The 17,501-nt window shown below is 38.6% G+C and overlaps 1 protein-coding gene across 6 annotated transcripts in view; it reads right to left on the bottom strand.

Annotated features, from left to right (window-relative positions):
* The window catches only part of Cntnap5b (contactin associated protein family member 5B), a 903,457-nt gene that overhangs the window by 377,182 nt on the left and 508,774 nt on the right, over positions 1-17,501 (bottom strand). For all 6 annotated transcript variants that reach the window (XM_063272213.1, XM_063272212.1, XM_017598777.3 and 3 more), the window contains exon 11: positions 14,357-14,463. In XM_063272213.1, the coding sequence (XP_063128283.1) occupies positions 14,357-14,463 (107 nt within the window). The remainder of the gene's footprint in view (positions 1-14,356; positions 14,464-17,501) is intronic.

Here is a 17,501-nt window from a genome sequence, read left to right as displayed (position 1 = left end):
TGAGTAAGGGTCTCTCTGCGTGGGATCTTTCAATATCATAAGTACCAGAGATGATCTGAGATGTGTCTGGGCTTGTTTCACTGATGACTACATTAGGTCAAACTCTCCTTAACACTGGGTAATTAATACAGCAAAGCTGCTAAAATCCCTACAAGATGTGGGAATATGGGAGTGTTAATCATTCTTTTTTTTTTTTTACTTCTTGAAAAATATTCATGTTTGACGAAGTTCAGTCCTCATATGTTATCAATGGTCTCTAACATGGAAATACGAGATGCTATATAATGTTAGGTGCTTTTTTGTGCATTTCTATTCCAAAAAATAACTCTGTATTTCGGTAGTGTGTTAGAGGGAAGCAATGGAATCTTGCAGAAGAAAAGCCATTGCTTAATGGAAATAATTACTTCCAACTTCATCTCTCTGGAGCTAAAGAGACAATAAACCTCACATATTATACCTATATCTATAGCTATATCTATCTGTCTGTCTGTCTCTCTATCTATATATTGTCTTTGATAAGAATCGTGGCATAAATAGTGTGGGTAATCCTTGCTGTGATCCATATAACAATTATCATTATTCTTTCTTCTTCTTTTTTATTAAATACATTTCTTTACTTCCACTTCACATGTTATTCCCCTTCTGGTTTCCTGTCCATAACCTCCATCCCCTCCGCTCCCTCTCCCCCATATGGGTAATACCCCCATACATTCTCCTTACTGCCCCCTCCTGATTCCCCTGCACTGGGGGTCCAACCATGGCAAGACCAATAGCTTCCCCTTCCACTGGTGCCCCAACAAGGCTATTCTCTGCTACATATGAGGTTGGAGCCCTGGGTCAGTCCATGTATAGTCTTTCGATAGTGGATTAGACCCTGGATGCTCTGGTTGTTTGGCATTGTTGTTTTTATGGGGTTGCAAGTTTCTTCAACTCTTTCAATACTTCCTCCGATTCCCCCCAAGGGGGTCCTGTTCTCAGTTCAGTGGTTTGCTCCTAGCATTGACCTCTGAATTGGACATGCTCTAGATGTGTCTCTCAGGAAATTTCTATATCTGGGACCCTTTAAGCATGAATTTTTTAACTTCATCAATCTTATCTAGTTTTGGTGGCTGTATATATATATGGGCCACACATGGGTCAGGCTCTGAATGGCCTTTCCTTGAGTCGCTGCTCTAAACTTTGCTTCCATATCTCCTCCTATGGATATTTTATTTACACTTTTAAGAAGGAGTGGGAACATCCACATTTTGGTCATTCTTCTTCTTGAGCTTCCTGTGTTCTGTGGATTGCATCTTGGGTAATACAAGCTTTTTGGCTAATATCCACTTATCGATGAGTGCATACCAAGTGTGTTTTGCTGTGATTGAGTTACCTCACTCAGGATCATAATTTCTAGTTCATTCCATTTGCCTATGAATTTCACGAAGTCATTATTTTGATAGCTGAGTAGTACTCCATTATATAGATGTTACCACACTTTTTGAATCTATTCCTTTGTTGAAGGGCGTCTGGGTTCTTTCCAGCTTCTAGCTATTATGAATAAGGCTGCTATGAACATAGTGGAGCATGCGTACTTGTTATATGTTGGAGCATCTTTAGGGTATATGATCAAGAGAGGTAGAGCTTGGTACTCAGGTAGTGGAATATCCAATTTTCTGAGGAACCTCCAGACTGATTTCCAGAGAGGTTGTACCAGTTTGCAATCCTACCAAACATGGAGGAGTGTTCCTCCTTCCTCACATCCTCACCAGCATCTGCTGTCACTTGAGTTTTTATCTTAGCCATTCTGACTGGTGTGAGTTGTAATCTCAGTGTTGTTTCATTTGCATTTCCCTGATGACTAAGGTTGTTGAACATTTCTTTAGTTGCTTTTTGGCCATTTGATAATCCTCAGCTGAGAATGTTTTGTTTAGTTCTATACCCAATTTTTAATAGGGTCATTTGGCTCTCTGGAGTCTAACGCCTTGAGTTTCTTTATATTTTGGATATTAGCCCTCTATCAGATGTAGGATGGGTAAAGATCTTTTCCCATTCTGTTGGTTGTCATTTTGTCCTAATGACAGTGTCTTTTGCCTTACAGAAGCTTTACAGTTTTATGTGGTCCCATTTGTCGATTCTTGATCTTAGAGCATAAGCCATTGGTGTTTTTTTCAGAAAATTTTCTTCAGTGCCCATTTGTTAGAGACTCTTCCCCACTTTTTCTTCTTGAGTGTATCTGGATTGATCTGGAAGTCCCAGTTCCACTTGATATTAAGCTTTGTACATGGTGATGAGAATGGATCGATCCGCATTCTTCTACATACTGACCTCCAATTGAACCAGCACCATTCGTAGAAAATGCTATCTTTCTTCCATTGGATAGTTTTAGCTCCTTTGTTAAAGGTCAAGTAACCACAATTGTTCGGGATCATTTCTACATTTTCAATTCTGTTCTACTGATCTATCTTCCTGTCTCTGTACCAATACCAAACGGTTTTTATAACAATTGCTCTGTAATACAGCTTGAAGTCAGGGATGGTGATTCTCCAGAAGTTCTTTTATTGTTGAGTATAGTTTTTGCTATCCTGGGTTTTTTGTTATCCCAAATGAATTTGCAAATTGCTTTTTATATCTCTATAAAGAATTGAGTAGGAATTTTGATAGGGATTTCACTGAATCTGTAGATTGCTTTTGGCAAAATGGCCATCTTTACTAATCCTGCCAATCCATGAGCATGGAAGATTGTTCCATCTTCTGAGATCTTCCTCAATTTCTTTCTTCAGAGACATGAAGTTCTTGTCATACAGATCTTTCTCTTACTTGGTTAAAGTCACACCAAGATACTTTATATTATCTGGGACTATGGTGAAAAGCATTGTTAAGTCTAAATTCCCCAGCCCTGCTCAATTCGGGAGGGAGAGCGAATGCCTGCTCAGTTCTGGAGAGTGCGGGGCTTGCACAATTGGAACGGTGGAGTGATTGCTCAGTTTGAGAGAGCTCGGGGCTGGAGGGAGAGATGCCCAAGTATGACTACAAACCACGTGTCCGATGCAAAGGCAACAAGCTGTATTCGGGCAGAGCGCTGGACCAATATGTACCTCACGCAGGAGGCAGAGGGCTTGGCCCAGAACCATAAAAGCACAAAGTTTATATAGGATTTTTGAGAATGGACGGGAAACGGATGGAGGGCCAATACATGATTGGTCCCATGCTAATTCAAACTTAAGCAGGTCTTGAGTGGGAAGAAGAGATATCTGGGGCCCCACAGATGTTCTTTGTGACCTTTCTTGGAGCTCTGGATGCAGGGCTAAGGGACTCGTTTTCTCAGAACTCACCCCTGGAGGACAGCTATCTAATCTCACCGGCTCAGAGTTCCTGGAGCACAAACCTCCTGGTGCATGAGTCAGAATTAATTTGTACAGGCTGAAAGCTAGATTCAGGCCTTGAGTGGGTGGGCAACAGGGACGAGTTTTTGAACAACATTTCAGCATCATTTCCCTAATTTCTTTCTCAGACTGTTTATCCTTTGAGTAAAAGAAGGCTATTGATTTATTTCAGTTAATTTTATACCCCAACACTTTGCTGAAGTTGTTTATCAGGTTAAGTCATTCTCTGGTGGAACTTTTTGGGTCACTTAAGTACACTATCATATCATCTGCAAATAGTGATATTTTGATTTCTTCCCTTCCAATTTGTATATCTTTGACCTTCGTTCGATGTCTGATTGCTCTGGCTAGGACTTCATCTACTATATTGAATAAGTAGGGAGAGAGTGGGCGGTCTTGTCTAGTCTCTGATTTTAGTGGGATTGCTTCCAGTTTCTCTCCATTTAGTTTGATGTTAGCTAGTGGTTTGCTGTATATTGCTTTTACTATGTGTAGATATCGGCCTTGAATTCCTGATCTTTCCAGGACTTTTATCATGAAAGGGTGTTGAATTTTGTCAATTTATTTCTCATCATCTAACGAAATTATCATGTGGGTCTTATGTTTGACTTTTTTAAAATAATGGATTACATTGATGGATTTTCATGTATTAAACCATCCCTGCATCCCTGGGATGAAGTCTACTTGATCATGATGGATGATCGTTTTGATGTGTTCTTGGATGTGGTCTGAGAGAATTTTATTGAGTATTTTGTGTCAATATTAATAAGGGAAAAAAGGTCTGACGTTCTCTTTCTTTGTTGAGTCTTTGTGTGGTTTCAGTATAAGAGTAATTGTGGCTTCATAGAAGGCTTTTGGAAGTGCTCTGTCTGTTTCAACTTTGTGGAATAGTTTGGACAGTATTGGTAAGAGGTCTTCTATGAAGGTCTGATAGAATTCTGCACTAAACCCATCTGGACCTGGGCTCTTTTTAGATGGGAGAATTTTAAAAACTGCTTATATTTCTTTAGGAGTTACAGGGCTGTTTAGATCATTTATTTGTTCCTGATTTAACTTTGGTATCTGGTATCTGTATAGAAAATTGTCCAATTCCTCCAGATTTTCCAATTTTGTTGAATATAGGCTTTTGTAATAGGATCTAATGATTTTTTTTTAATTTCTTCAGATTCTATTGTTATGTCTCCCTTCTGATTGCTGATTTTGTTAATTTGGATACACTCTCTGTGACCTCTGGTTAGTCTGTTTAAGGGTTTATCTATCCTGCTGATTTTCTCAAAGAACCAGCTCCTGGTTTTGTTGATTCTTTGTACAGTACTTTTTGTTTCTACTTGGTTGATTTCAGCCCCGAGTTTGATTATTTCCTGCCTTTCCTCCTCCTTCATTTATTTATTTCTTTTTGTTCTAGAGCTTTAAGGTGTGCTGTCAAGCTGCTGACATATGCTCTCCCTGTTTCTTTGAGAACATTTTTGCAGCTTCTCAGAGGTATGAGTTTTTCTTTCAGTCTTGCTTTCATTGTGTCTCATAAGTTTAAGAATGTTGTATCTTCAATTTCATTAAATTCTAAGAATTCTTTCCTTTCTTTATTTCTTCCCTGATAAAGATGTCATTGAGTACAGTATTGTTCAACTTCCATGTATATGTATCCTTTCTGTCATTATTGTTGTTTTTGAAGACCAGTCTTAATGTGTGATGGTATGATATGATGCATCGGATTATTTCTATCCTCCTTTATCTGTTGAGGCCTGTTTTGTTACCAATTATATGGTCAATTTTGGAGAAGATTCCATGAGGTGTTGAGAAGAAGTATATCCTTTTGAGTTAGGATGGAATGTTCTTTAAATATCTGTTTAGTCCTTTTGGTTCATAACTTCTGTTAGTTTTTCTACATCTCTGTTTAATTTGTTTTTATGATCTCTCCATTGATGAGAGTTGGGTGTTGAAATCTCCTACTATCATGTGAGGTGCAATGTGTGCTTTGAGCTTTAGTAAGGTTTCTTTTATGAATATATGTGCCATTGCATTTGGAGCTTAGATATTTAGTTTGAGAGTTCATCTTGGTGCATTTTTCCTTTGACAATATGAAGTGTCCTTCCTTATGTTTTAATGACTTTTGGTTGGAAGTCAATTTTATTTAATATTACAATGGCAACTCCAGCTTGTTTCATTGGCCCATTTACTTGGAAAGTTATTTTCCAGCCATTTACTCTGACATAGTGTCTGTCTTTGTCAACGAGGTGTGTTTCCTGCATGCAGCAAGATGCTGGCTCCTCTTTTTGTATCCAGTCTGCCAATCCATATTATGTCTTTTTATTGGGGAATTGAGTCCATTGATCTTGAGAGGTATTAAGGAATAATGATTTTTGCTTCCTGTTATTTTCATTTTTAGAGGTAGAATTATGTTTGCTTGTCCTCTTTTGGTTTCATTGAAACTTCTATTGGTTTCAATATTCATATATTCTTGTTGTCTGTACTGTGTAGGTTCTCTCCTTGCATTGGAGTTTTCCATCTATTATGCTTTGTAGGGTTGCATCTGTAGAAAGATAATGTGTAAATTTGGTTTTTTCATGGAATATCTTCATTTCTCCGTCTATGTTAATTGAGAGTTTTGGTGGATACCGTAATTTGGGCTGACATCTTAGGGTCTGTATGTCAACTGTCCTGGATCTTCTGGCTTTCATAGTCTCTGGTGAGAAGTCTGGTGTAATTCTTATAGGTTTGCCTTTAAAACGGTCTCTTGACCATTTTCTCTTACTGCTTCTAATATTCTTTCTTTTTTTGTGCATTTTGTGTTTTAAATATTATGTGATGGGAGGAGTTTCTCTTCTTGTCCAATCTATATGAAATTCTCTAGGCTTCTTGTATGCTTATTGACATCTTTTTCTTTAGGTTAGGAAAGTTTTCTTCTATAGTTTTGTTGAATATATTTACTGGCCCTTTAAGTTGGGAATCTTCATTTTCTTCTATACCTATTATGCTTAGGTTTGATCTTCTCATTGTGTCCTGGATTTCCTGTATGTTTTGGGCTAGGAGCTTTTTGCCTTTTACATTATCTTTGACAGTTGTGTTGATGTTTTCTGTGGTATCTTCTGCCCCTGAAATTCTCTCTTCTATATCTTGTATTCTGCTGGTGATGCTTTTATCTACGGCTCGTTGTCTCTTCCTTAGGTTTTCTATATTCAGAGTTGTCACTCTTTGTGCTTTCTTTATTGTTTCTATTTCCATTTTCAATTTTTCACCTGTTTGGTTGTGTTTTCCTGTAATTCTTTCAGGGATTTTCATGTTTCCTCCCTAAGAGCTTCTACTTGTTTACTTATTTTTCTGCATTTCTTTAAGGGAGTTCTTTCTGTCTTTCTTAAAGTCCTCCATCATTATCAAAAAATGTGATTTTAAATCTAAATCTTGCTTTTCTGGTGTGTTTGGATATCCAGTATTTTCTTTGGTGGGATAACTGGGCTCTTATGATGTCAGGTAGTCTTGTTTCCTGTTGCTTAGGTTCCTGCACTTGCCTCTAGCCATTGTGCTGTCTCTGGTGTTTACGTGTCATGCTTTTTCTGGAAGTGAGTTGACACTGATGTAGGCCTCTGTATCAGCACTCCCGTATAACTGTTTTCCTGTTTTCTTTCAGCCTTTCCTGAGAACAGGTGCTCTTTCAGTGTGTCGGCACCCCTGGATCCTATCTTCCAGCTCTAGGTGTGGACAGGAATCAAAGGGTCCTGCCTCTAATTGCTCGTATGTCTTTGCACCCAGCAGGCACAGTTGGCACTATATGATTCCCTCTTGGATTTGGACTGTAGGCAGAGTGTAGTCTCCCCTGACTTTTCAAAAGTATTCACACTTCTGAGGGTCCAGTTCTCTCCCACACAGGATTTGGGTGCAGAAAGCTGTTTGACCAGTTCAGTTCGGTCCTGGGTACAGACCAGAGCCATGGGTACTGGCGGCTGTCTGTTCTGATATCATTGTGTCCAGAGGCACTGTGAAATTTCCCCTTGGACCAGGGATGTGGGCAGAAGTATGCAGAGGTCTGTCCTGCGATCTCAGGATGTATGCACTCCTGGATGGTCAGCTCTCTTCCCCATGTGATGTGGGTGCAGGGAACTGTGGGATGGTATCAGTTCCCTTCCATGCAGAGACAGAAACAGGAAGTGCCATGACCCAGAGTACTTCTGTCTCTTTGTATCTTGAATCTACCATGCAGATCACTTGATACCAGAAATGTGTGTCTTACTTCTGCTTTCAGCTGTGTGGGCACTCCTGGAGACTGTCTTCTGGCTCTAGGTGTGGGCAGGAATCAAAGGATCTTGTACCTGATTGCTTGGAGGTCCTTGCACCCAGTGGGCACAGTTGGCACTATGCGATTCCCTCTTGAGTCTGGACTGTGGGCAGAGGGTAGTCTCCTCTGACTTCTCAGGAGTCTGTCTTCTTTGAATAAATGTTATAGTGAAAAAAATGTTTAAACTTATTTGGAGCTGAGTTCCAACTCTGCTTCTTTTACTCCTGTGTCTTTAACTATTTTCCACATAAAGAATATTTATTTATTTATTGCCTACCATGGTTCTAAAATGCATAGGAGGAGCCCTGTGTTTCAAGTATGTCTGTCTGACCAGGCTGTTTGAAGTTTTCATGTACAAGTGAGAAGTGTTTCTAGACAAGAAATTTGGATATGTGAAGGTGCGGGTGGCAAAACTTCCACAGTTTTACTTCCTCAGACTTTAAGTCCTAAGCTTTTAAGAGTCTTTTGATATGCATTGTTTCCTTCCCTGAAATTTTACACTGAGAGATTTAGATAATTCTCCTTAATTGCAGTCTGAGCAACTTACATTTAAAATTCAATTCACAAGTTTTAAGTAATTTTTTATGGTATGTTGCCATGATAATTTTACCTTTTCCACTAATGTCTTAGTCCCTTTCTGTGCCTATTTGTTAAACTAAGCTTTATTATAGGCAAGTAACCCTACTAACAGGAATGAAGACATTCCCTTGTGTCCTGCTTCTTTTCTATCAGATTAATAAAGAATGATGTCAAAGAAACCAAGATTTCTATAAGAATTCAACGCTGTTAGATGGAAAAGGCTGAAGGATTGCACACGCTAGTGGCTCCAGCGCACAGTTTTCATACGGTTTTGATATCATCAAACTTTCTTCCAGAGTGACTGAGATAGGGATGTAGGTCAGGGTCTCATGTTGGCTAAGACTGTTTAGCTATGCAAACATCTGACTCTCTATTTAAAGCTTTGCTTCATGTCAGAACCCTGATGATACACCTCAGGAGTCAGTGAACCTCATTGTTCCTATTCCCACTGTGGACACATTGGGTAAATCTCACTCTGCTTTTATACTTGTCTCATGACCTGGCCTTTTACAAATACATGGTCAACCCAGGCTTGTCAGTGTACTCTTGGGCTTCAGACACTGACTCTAACAGCTCTGTAACAGGCACACTTGTATATACAAAAGCCTCTTACTTAGCAGGTTTGGTTCTGCCTATGGTTATAGGGATCTAGTAGAGGTTTTAGCATTTATTCAATGAATATATGGAAACTACTATGATAAAAACAAAAGAGCAAACACACAGAAGCAAAAACCAAAACCCTTTCAAATGACACTTAAAATGCACTCAGTACATGTCTATGCCTTTCCCTTAGGCCAGTGACAAGGAAAGTCAACTATATATCCTATATCTCAGTGTTTCTTAGACCAGCCAATACCAGGGCATGCCTATGCCATTTTTCTTGTCCCATCATGCTTCTCTCCAAGCTCTTTAAAAATCTATTCAGTCATCAACCAATTGATGTCTGTTACAATAAGGGGTTGATGGTTACAAACTCTATGAAATTTCGTTCCTCTGTGGACAATATCTTGCATCCCTTTTAAACTTATTTTTAACATTTTATCACCACTGTTTTGCTGAATATTACATGTATCATTTCTTTTAAAAATATTTATTTAGGTTAGACAGATAGGTAGACAGACAAATGCAAAGATAAGAAGAGAGGTGTTACTGCAGAGGCTCATATGCACACATGATATTGCTCACATGTGGAGGCTAGATTAAGTTTTGGGGAGTCAGTTCTGGCCTTTAATCTTGCTGAGGCAAACATATTTCTGCCTTTATGCTGCCTACTCCAGTCTGTATATTTTTAGCCCAGAAGCTTCTGGGAAAGTCTTTCATTTCTGCTTCTCAATTTGCTGCAGAAGTGCTAGGATGTTAGATGTCTACCTCCACATTCAGATTTTCACCTGGGTTGTATTGTAATGATTTGAATTTGTCATCAGGCTTGTAGCTTCTGTTTTCCCAGCAAAGCCCTATCCCTTGTCCTCATGTATTTCTTCTATCTTTAAGAATGTTTCATTTCTCAGGGCTGAGGCAATCGTTCAGTTGACAATGTACTTCCCTTGCCCAGAATCTATATTTTTAAGAGTTGAATGTAATAGCATGTACTTGTAATTACAGCTATGTGGAGACAGATACAAGTAGATTTCTGAGGTAACTGATCAGTCAGCTTAAAATACTTCAGTTTCAGCCAATAAGAGGCCCTCCTCACAAAACTAGTTAGAACACATTTATGGGTGACACTGGAAAAATGATCTCTGGCCTTTATATGCATACACATACATGCACTCCACCAAGAGGAACAATTTATAAAAATGTTTCACTTTCAGAATGTAACATTCGACCTCCACCAATCTTGCCTTCAACCTCGCTCAAGTTATTCAGCTACTTGGGCACAGGGGTTATGTCTTGAAGCAAAGATTGTGGCAGGCTGAACCACTGGCAGCTTCCTTTAAATTACACCCTGTTTCTACATGTGTCCTATCCACACATGTCCAAATTGTTAACATGGCTTTGCAGTTGTTAGACATGGTATTCATTTTACTATTGGGCCCTATTTCTAGTCACATACATAAAGTATATAAAGATCACACAGCTTGATCCATTTCACATGGTTGGGAGGGCTGAATTTCATATTGATTAAAACCTGACGTCAAACAACATCCCTCATCTCCACATCTCAGGCTCACACAGCCTTCAAGTTTAAGACAAACTCAGCAAAACCACTGGAGGCATACTTTCCTGAATGATTGATAATAGAAAAAGCAAGAGCAAAACAAATACTACCATGCCAGTTAGCAGCATTAAAGTAAAACAAATCTATGGTTGCTTTCTACTTGCCCTGCAGAGTGTGGTATTCTCAATCAGTTAAGCCCCTTCTCACTGTGACCACACTTCTTACATTTCCACATTGACAGCTTCCTCTTTCACATTAGTTTAGGGGTCTTAGAGCCTCTCTGTGCTATCAGAAGGCCAAGCTCCAAGTTAGTCAGCCTTTTCATGGTTATTTTTCTGTCAGAGACAAACAATAAAATTAAAAATGACAAAATATAAATAGGGGGATCTCTGTGAATTTCAAGCTAGCCTCATCTACACAGTGAGTTCTAGGAGAGTCTGGGCTATACAGTGAAATATTTTCTTCAAAAGCCTAATGATTTAATAAATGTGGTACATTTATTTATTTATTTATTTATTCATTTGTTTGCATATTTTGTGTGTGTGTGTGTGTGTGTGTCTTTGTGTGTGCATGCATACAGTGAACAACTTATAGGAATCAGTTTTCCCGATCTCTTATAGATGTGAGTGTACTGGATGTCAAATTCAGTTTATCAGGCTTGACCGAGCAAGAAGCTTCACTAGTGAGTAAAAGTATCCTTCTGACTACCTCATTTTACTGTTGTCCTTCTCATTCTTCATGTTTCTTTTCTTCTGATGCCTCCATCATTCTTAAATGCTTTCCCATTACACACATGCACACACACATACACGTACACATACACACACACACACACACACAAACACACGCACTGCCTTTTCTTTGCTTATTTCTTCTCCTTATCTTTCCTCACCTTCATCCTGTTCATCTTCTCTTTCTCCTTCTTGCTCCTCTCTTTCCTTTCTCCTTCTCTATTTTCTCGTCTGTCCCTTCTTCTTCATCCTTCTTTTGTTTCCTTCTTCCTCTTATATTATTCCTCCTCTTTCCTTTTTTCTACTCCTTCTTCTTGTCTACTTGAGTTGAAAAGCCTCTCCTATTGGCATGGAAGGTAGGAAATGCCAGCCTCAATAAGAAACTCATCTAATAATGCCAATATATGAGTTAAATCTAAGGTAAATATATGAAAGATAGTTTGCAATAGATCTTTTTTGGTAAGAATTTCCTCACTACAAGCAATCTTCCAAATGTGATAAGGACTATTTCACTAAAGGGGAACTAAAAAAGCCTCTCTGCTTCCTGATATGTCTTAAGTCTGACGGGCATACAGGTAGTAATGCTCAAAGTCAATACCTGCTTATTGATTGCCCAAAGCAACCATCACTCTAGCAGACTTGAGAAAAGAAAAGTAACATCTTTTTGTAAGGCTGAAAAATGGCCTGAAATGCTTTGTTAGGATGTCAGCAAGCTATCCTGTGAAGAGATTAAAGGAGCTTGAAACATGGTGAGAGAGGTTCTGAACATGTACTTATGTCACTAGAGAGGTGTTAAGATGATCAAGGAGAGCCACTCAATAGCAGGCAGACTGAAGTGGTGATGCAACTATTCTGTCACTTAGCAAGCCAGCAACACTCATTAAACACCTGACTTCTGAAACCAGATCTGCTTCAAAGAGTGTGTGTTGAGTGACAAAAGGCAACTCTATGGGAGCAATCAACCTACTGTCCCACCAGTCTTATGAAAAAAAAAAACTTTCTCCTGAGGCATCCCAAGAGCACAAATAATGAACTTCATTTTGATATTCTAGTATGTAGCAGAAAATCATGGCAAATAGTTTTATGCATTAAGTAATTCTGGCAGACATATAAAAGTAAAGTCACAAAAAAGAACTTTGAAATATATACTGTCTTAAGCCTTTTGGAGACTTGGGAGTATAAACTGAGACCTTTCAAATCGCCATTCCTTTTGACCTAGTGCCATTTCTAAGGATTAATCATTTAAATAATATAACTCATGGTGACGGAAAGATGGTTTGGTCAAAAGTGCTTGCTGTGCACACACACATGAACCCCTGAATCTGGTCCTGAAAATTCATGTAAAGGTTAAACAAGCGTGTTTTGTGCTTAAAATCCCAGAGATAATTGGTAGATAATGCTGATTCACGGGCCTTGCTAACCAGGCAGTTTATTGAAAAACAGTGAGCTTCATGTTAGGGAGGGCCTATCTCAGAAAAAATAAGGAGAGACGAAATTGACAACTGAAATCACCCTTTGGTCTCCACACCGACAAGTATAAATGAGTATATATCCACACATATGTGGACACATGCATGCACATCCATCAAAACACCACAAAACAAATCGACATCTTGTGGACCATGCTACGTGTCTTTGATCATTCTACTCCAAACCTTATTACTTATTACTTATTACTTACTTATTACTCTCATCATTCTTCCAATAATTAGGCCAACCTTTCCCAGACAGTCTCATTTCTACTTTGTGTTTGCTTGACTCAATGCATCTAATATAAACTAGACCCACAAAGAGAGAAAAAGACTAGAAAATTGAGTACTAGACCAAACAGCTTACTCAGCCACAAGAACACAAAGCCAGCATTCTATGAACACTTGCATATAGTTATTGTTTGTAGCACCTTTCTCAGTAGCTAGATCATGAAACTTTTCTAGGACTCTGCCACCAGAAGAATGCACAAATAAAACACAATACATCAAATTGTTTTTATCCCTGAACAACTATGAAATTATTCCAACTGCAGGTAAATGGATGTATCTTCTTATCTCATGTCCCAGCCCATTGGCATTCTCCTGTCTCCTCACTCTTTCTATCATCAGTGTTCCACTCTCGCTCCTTGATTCTTCACAGTTTCTCCAGAGGACACTCTTTTACTAGTGGATCCAGTTCACCCATTACTCTAAGAATCCTTCTTTCTATAACATGGACAAGATCAGCCCAGTCTTTCAATCTGTGCCTTCCAAAAGGTCCACCACTGACAGGTAGTCATTGCTTCCTAGAGCCAATATTATCACGTCTCATGGACTGAATACAATTTGCCTCCAATTGGAGGTGACACTAGGGTAGTTTCTGGCAAAGGAAATGAGAGCAGAAGTAATCTCATTCACTTTTTTTCTGTAGAAGTCTTTGAATTAAACACTGGCTTGTTTCTTTTTATTTATTTCCTTCCCTTGGCCATAGCAATATTCAGATGAAGTGACCTCTGCCAGAATGAGGACAATGAGAAAGAAGGTCTACTAATGTGTGAAGAAATTTGTGGTATATCCACATTGCAGGTTGAATGTGAAACGTCTTCCATAGGTTCATATTTAAACACTTGGTCTCTGGCTTGTTTTATTGGTTGGGCAGGAGTGGAGTCTCATTGGAGCAAATGTGTCACCTGGGGCAGGGCTTGAGGCTGTATAGCTTTATGCCATGTCCTATTTATTCTCTATTTCCTGAGTATGGATACAAAGTGATCTGTTAGTATTTCTCTTCTTTCTACCATGCCTTCTCCACTAGTTGCCATTTCTTCCTCCATTATGATGGATCATATACTTTTGGAGTTGTAAACCCAAATAAACCCTTCTCTCTTAAGTTGATTTGGTCAGAGTGCTTTTTATCATAGTAGTAAGAAAATAACTAAGGCAAACTACAATCCACTTGTCACAAGTAACATATATGAATTACTTGTGGGCACAGTACAACACAAGCCATCACGACAATGCTACTTGTTGCACAGCTCCTCTGTGCATACTTGGCACCATTTTCTCTTTCACTATAGCACATCTTCTCTTTCTTTGCCCTATTTTCATAAACTCCATAAAGATAAGCCTTTGTTCACTCTTTTTTCCTCCCTGCTTTAATATGTGACTTATTACATCCATTTGGATAATTCATACCAAAGAAATAAACAGTACTACCCACACAATACTGAAAACAGTGTCCCCATACTGTATTCCAAGAGTTGTGCTCATATACTGTGCGTACTCACAGTCATGACAGGTAGCTCCTGTGTAACCAGTGTTACTACAGTTACAGTAGAAGGTAGTCCATGTTTGAACACAGTGTCCTCCATGTTCACAGTAGTTTGGCAAACACCTAATGGGAAATAATTTAAAACTAGTAAGTCAAGATTATTGAAAGAGAAAGGCAAGGGAAAACTGGCAGCAGCAATGGGAAAGAGGTTTTCTAATATCTCATAACTGTCAGTAAAATGATATGAAAGCCATACAAACATGCTTATGCTGCTAGGTAGTGGGATATCAGAGCTGAATTCTACCTTTAAATTAAAGTTTAAATGCTATTACACAGAGACCTGAACAGAAATGAGAATAATCTATAGAATGGTATGTTTATTGTGGCACAAAGTGCAATGGGTTATAATTTTGTATTGGAATGCTCTGTGACTTTTTCAAAAAATGAAATAGGTAACAGTCTTGGAGATACTCTCTGTACTTCATTTTTGGAATCACCAGGAAACTACCTTAATTCACAGAAACAGAACATGGCTTAAAGATTAATGCCCCTCAACTAACAGGCAAGGCAATTCTACCTTTTCAGAAAGTGTCAAAGCCATACCAAAGACATTCACTATGATATATCAGCATGGTGTTCTTCTACCCAAATTGAATAAATCACTTCAACTCCCTACCTCCACTCATTTCTCACATACTCTATGGAGTAGCACTGCTTTGAACATCATCCACCAGCACACCTCTTTGGTATCCTCCCATTGCCTTACTTATAAAAATCCCCCTCTTATCTATTTTCTCTTATAATTTGAGTGGGAGTGCTGGCCTACATTTCCATAGATACGACACATGTGTATATGTGATGTTGGAAGAGGCCTGAAAAGGGTGTCAGACCTTTAGGAAGTGAAGTTACAGATGGCTGTGAGCCATCATGTATCTGGATCAACTGTTTAGAATTCTGACCATCTCTTACCCTTAGCTAATTTCTCTCAAGAATCCCCTGAGCCTATGTAGTCCATCCCCTTTTTCTGTATGTGCTCACATGCAGACTCAATGAAGACTCAGTTATCACACAATATTTCCTGGCAGCCATTAAAGTGTGTGTTTTTTTTACATTTATTCATGTATTTACTTAGTTAGCATGTGTAAATGTGGTGGAAGACGACACCTGCCATGTGGGATCTGTTTAGGTCAGAGGACAACTTGAGGGAGTCAATTCTTTCCTTCTACCATGGAGATCTCTGGAATGAACTCAGGTTGTCAGTCTTAACAGCAAGTATCTTTACCACCTGATCCACCTATTGCCTCAACAAAGCATTTATTGCTTTAACATCAGAAAGATAATCAATGGAAACTAAGCAATGCCTTTTTAATGTTCATTTTAAGTAGGATGCCAAGAAAATTTCCAAGTAGCCTGATTTTAATTGCGTATGCTATAGAAAACAATGTGCTAACATCTTTTGTGGTCATGACTTCATATGAATGAAGAATATAAAGTAGACAAGAAAAAGATCTGGCAACCGGCAGCATGTAGCATGAGAGATATAAGAACCCTGATGACATCTGTGGATGTAGTTTCTGTTACCAAGACCTGTTTGCTCTTCCAGGCTTTTTGAATACTTTCTGTCCTGTGTGATGCAGTCTGTGAGATACATTAAGAATTTTTCAGAAGAATTTTTCTTATTGGTTGGATTTGAGAATCTGTTAGTCCCCAGATAGCTTAATATTTTCTTAGAAAGTCTCCTAGGTACTGGAAGAAATAGTTTAATCAATAAAGTATTTTCCTCACAAACATGAGGACCTGAACTTCATCACCCAAATCCATGTATATAATGGTATATGCACTTGTAATGCCAAAGCTAACAAGAAAGAGAAAGTCAAATACTTTGTACTCTCTGGCTATTCAGGCTAGCTTATTTGTTGGGTTGACCACTGAGAGAACCTATTTCAAAATCAAGATGAATGGTGCCTGTAAAACAACACCCACCTATATCCTCTCCCCTCCGCATGCACAGTTCTACACAAGTGCATCTGTATATACATCAGCATTAAAAATGTACAAGTACTTGTACAACACACACACACACACACATACACACACACACTATCATAAAAAAAAAACCAAACCACATTTTCCCATATAGTATATACATTATAATGGTTTTAGTGTGATATTCTCAAGTCCAATTGAATATGGAAAGAGAAAGCTTGAGGCAAGTTGTCAGAAAAACCAGATCTTTTACATCATTAGTAAGTAAATCTCCAACAGAACTTACACTAGTGTTAATAATCTCCATTTAACACTGGAAATGTAGCTTACAAAGTCACTTGTCTACTATCTGGCCACTGAAAAAAATCAGTGAAAAAAACAGAAAAGGGCTGTTTCATGAACATTATTTCCAGATTCTTTAATCAGTTTATTTTAACTATTATTTAGGTTTTTTATTTGCTCTGATTTTCCCAATATGATTATGTTAGAACCAAACACAGAAAAAGAATGTCATAATGCTATAAAAGGAAACGAACATTGTGTGTGGATACTGACAGTTTCAGGCATAGGATAGCAATTTAAATTATCAGGATAAGGGTTTGGAGAGATGGTTCAATGAGTAAAGCAGTGACTGCACAAGTATGAGGGGTAGTGTGTGTATCCCTGCTATACATGTAATATTTCAGGCAAACAGGACAGCCCACTTACCACTTACTTTGTACTCGGGAGGAAAAGAGGAAATTGCTGGGACAAGCTGAGTAGCTAGAAAACAAAATCTATTCACTTTAATATCAACTTGGCAAACGGAACCCTAAAACCAAGGTTGGAATCAATAATTAAGATACTCTACATAGATCTCTGACCTTCACAGGCACAGCTAAAAATAGGGGAAAACAGAAACCCGTGCAAATGCTCGCACACATGCACACACACACACACACACACACACACACACACACACACACACACGTGTGCACATGCACACACTGTGCAACAGCTCCCTCCACCAATTGTAATCTTTCTGAACAGATGTGGCTGCTCAGTGGACAAGTTTTCAATATAAATACATCTATTTTCTTGACTACCAAAAGCCTAGATCAGCTAATGCTGGTCTTTTCTACTGGGGCCATGTCAGGGTTTACTATTTAAATTCTGATGATGTTCCACCTCCGGGA

Source organism: Rattus norvegicus, chromosome 13 (assembly GCF_036323735.1).
Source record: "Rattus norvegicus strain BN/NHsdMcwi chromosome 13, GRCr8, whole genome shotgun sequence".
In the NCBI taxonomy this organism is placed as follows: domain Eukaryota; kingdom Metazoa; phylum Chordata; class Mammalia; order Rodentia; family Muridae; genus Rattus; species Rattus norvegicus.
This window is presented reverse-complemented; position numbering and strand designations above follow the sequence as displayed.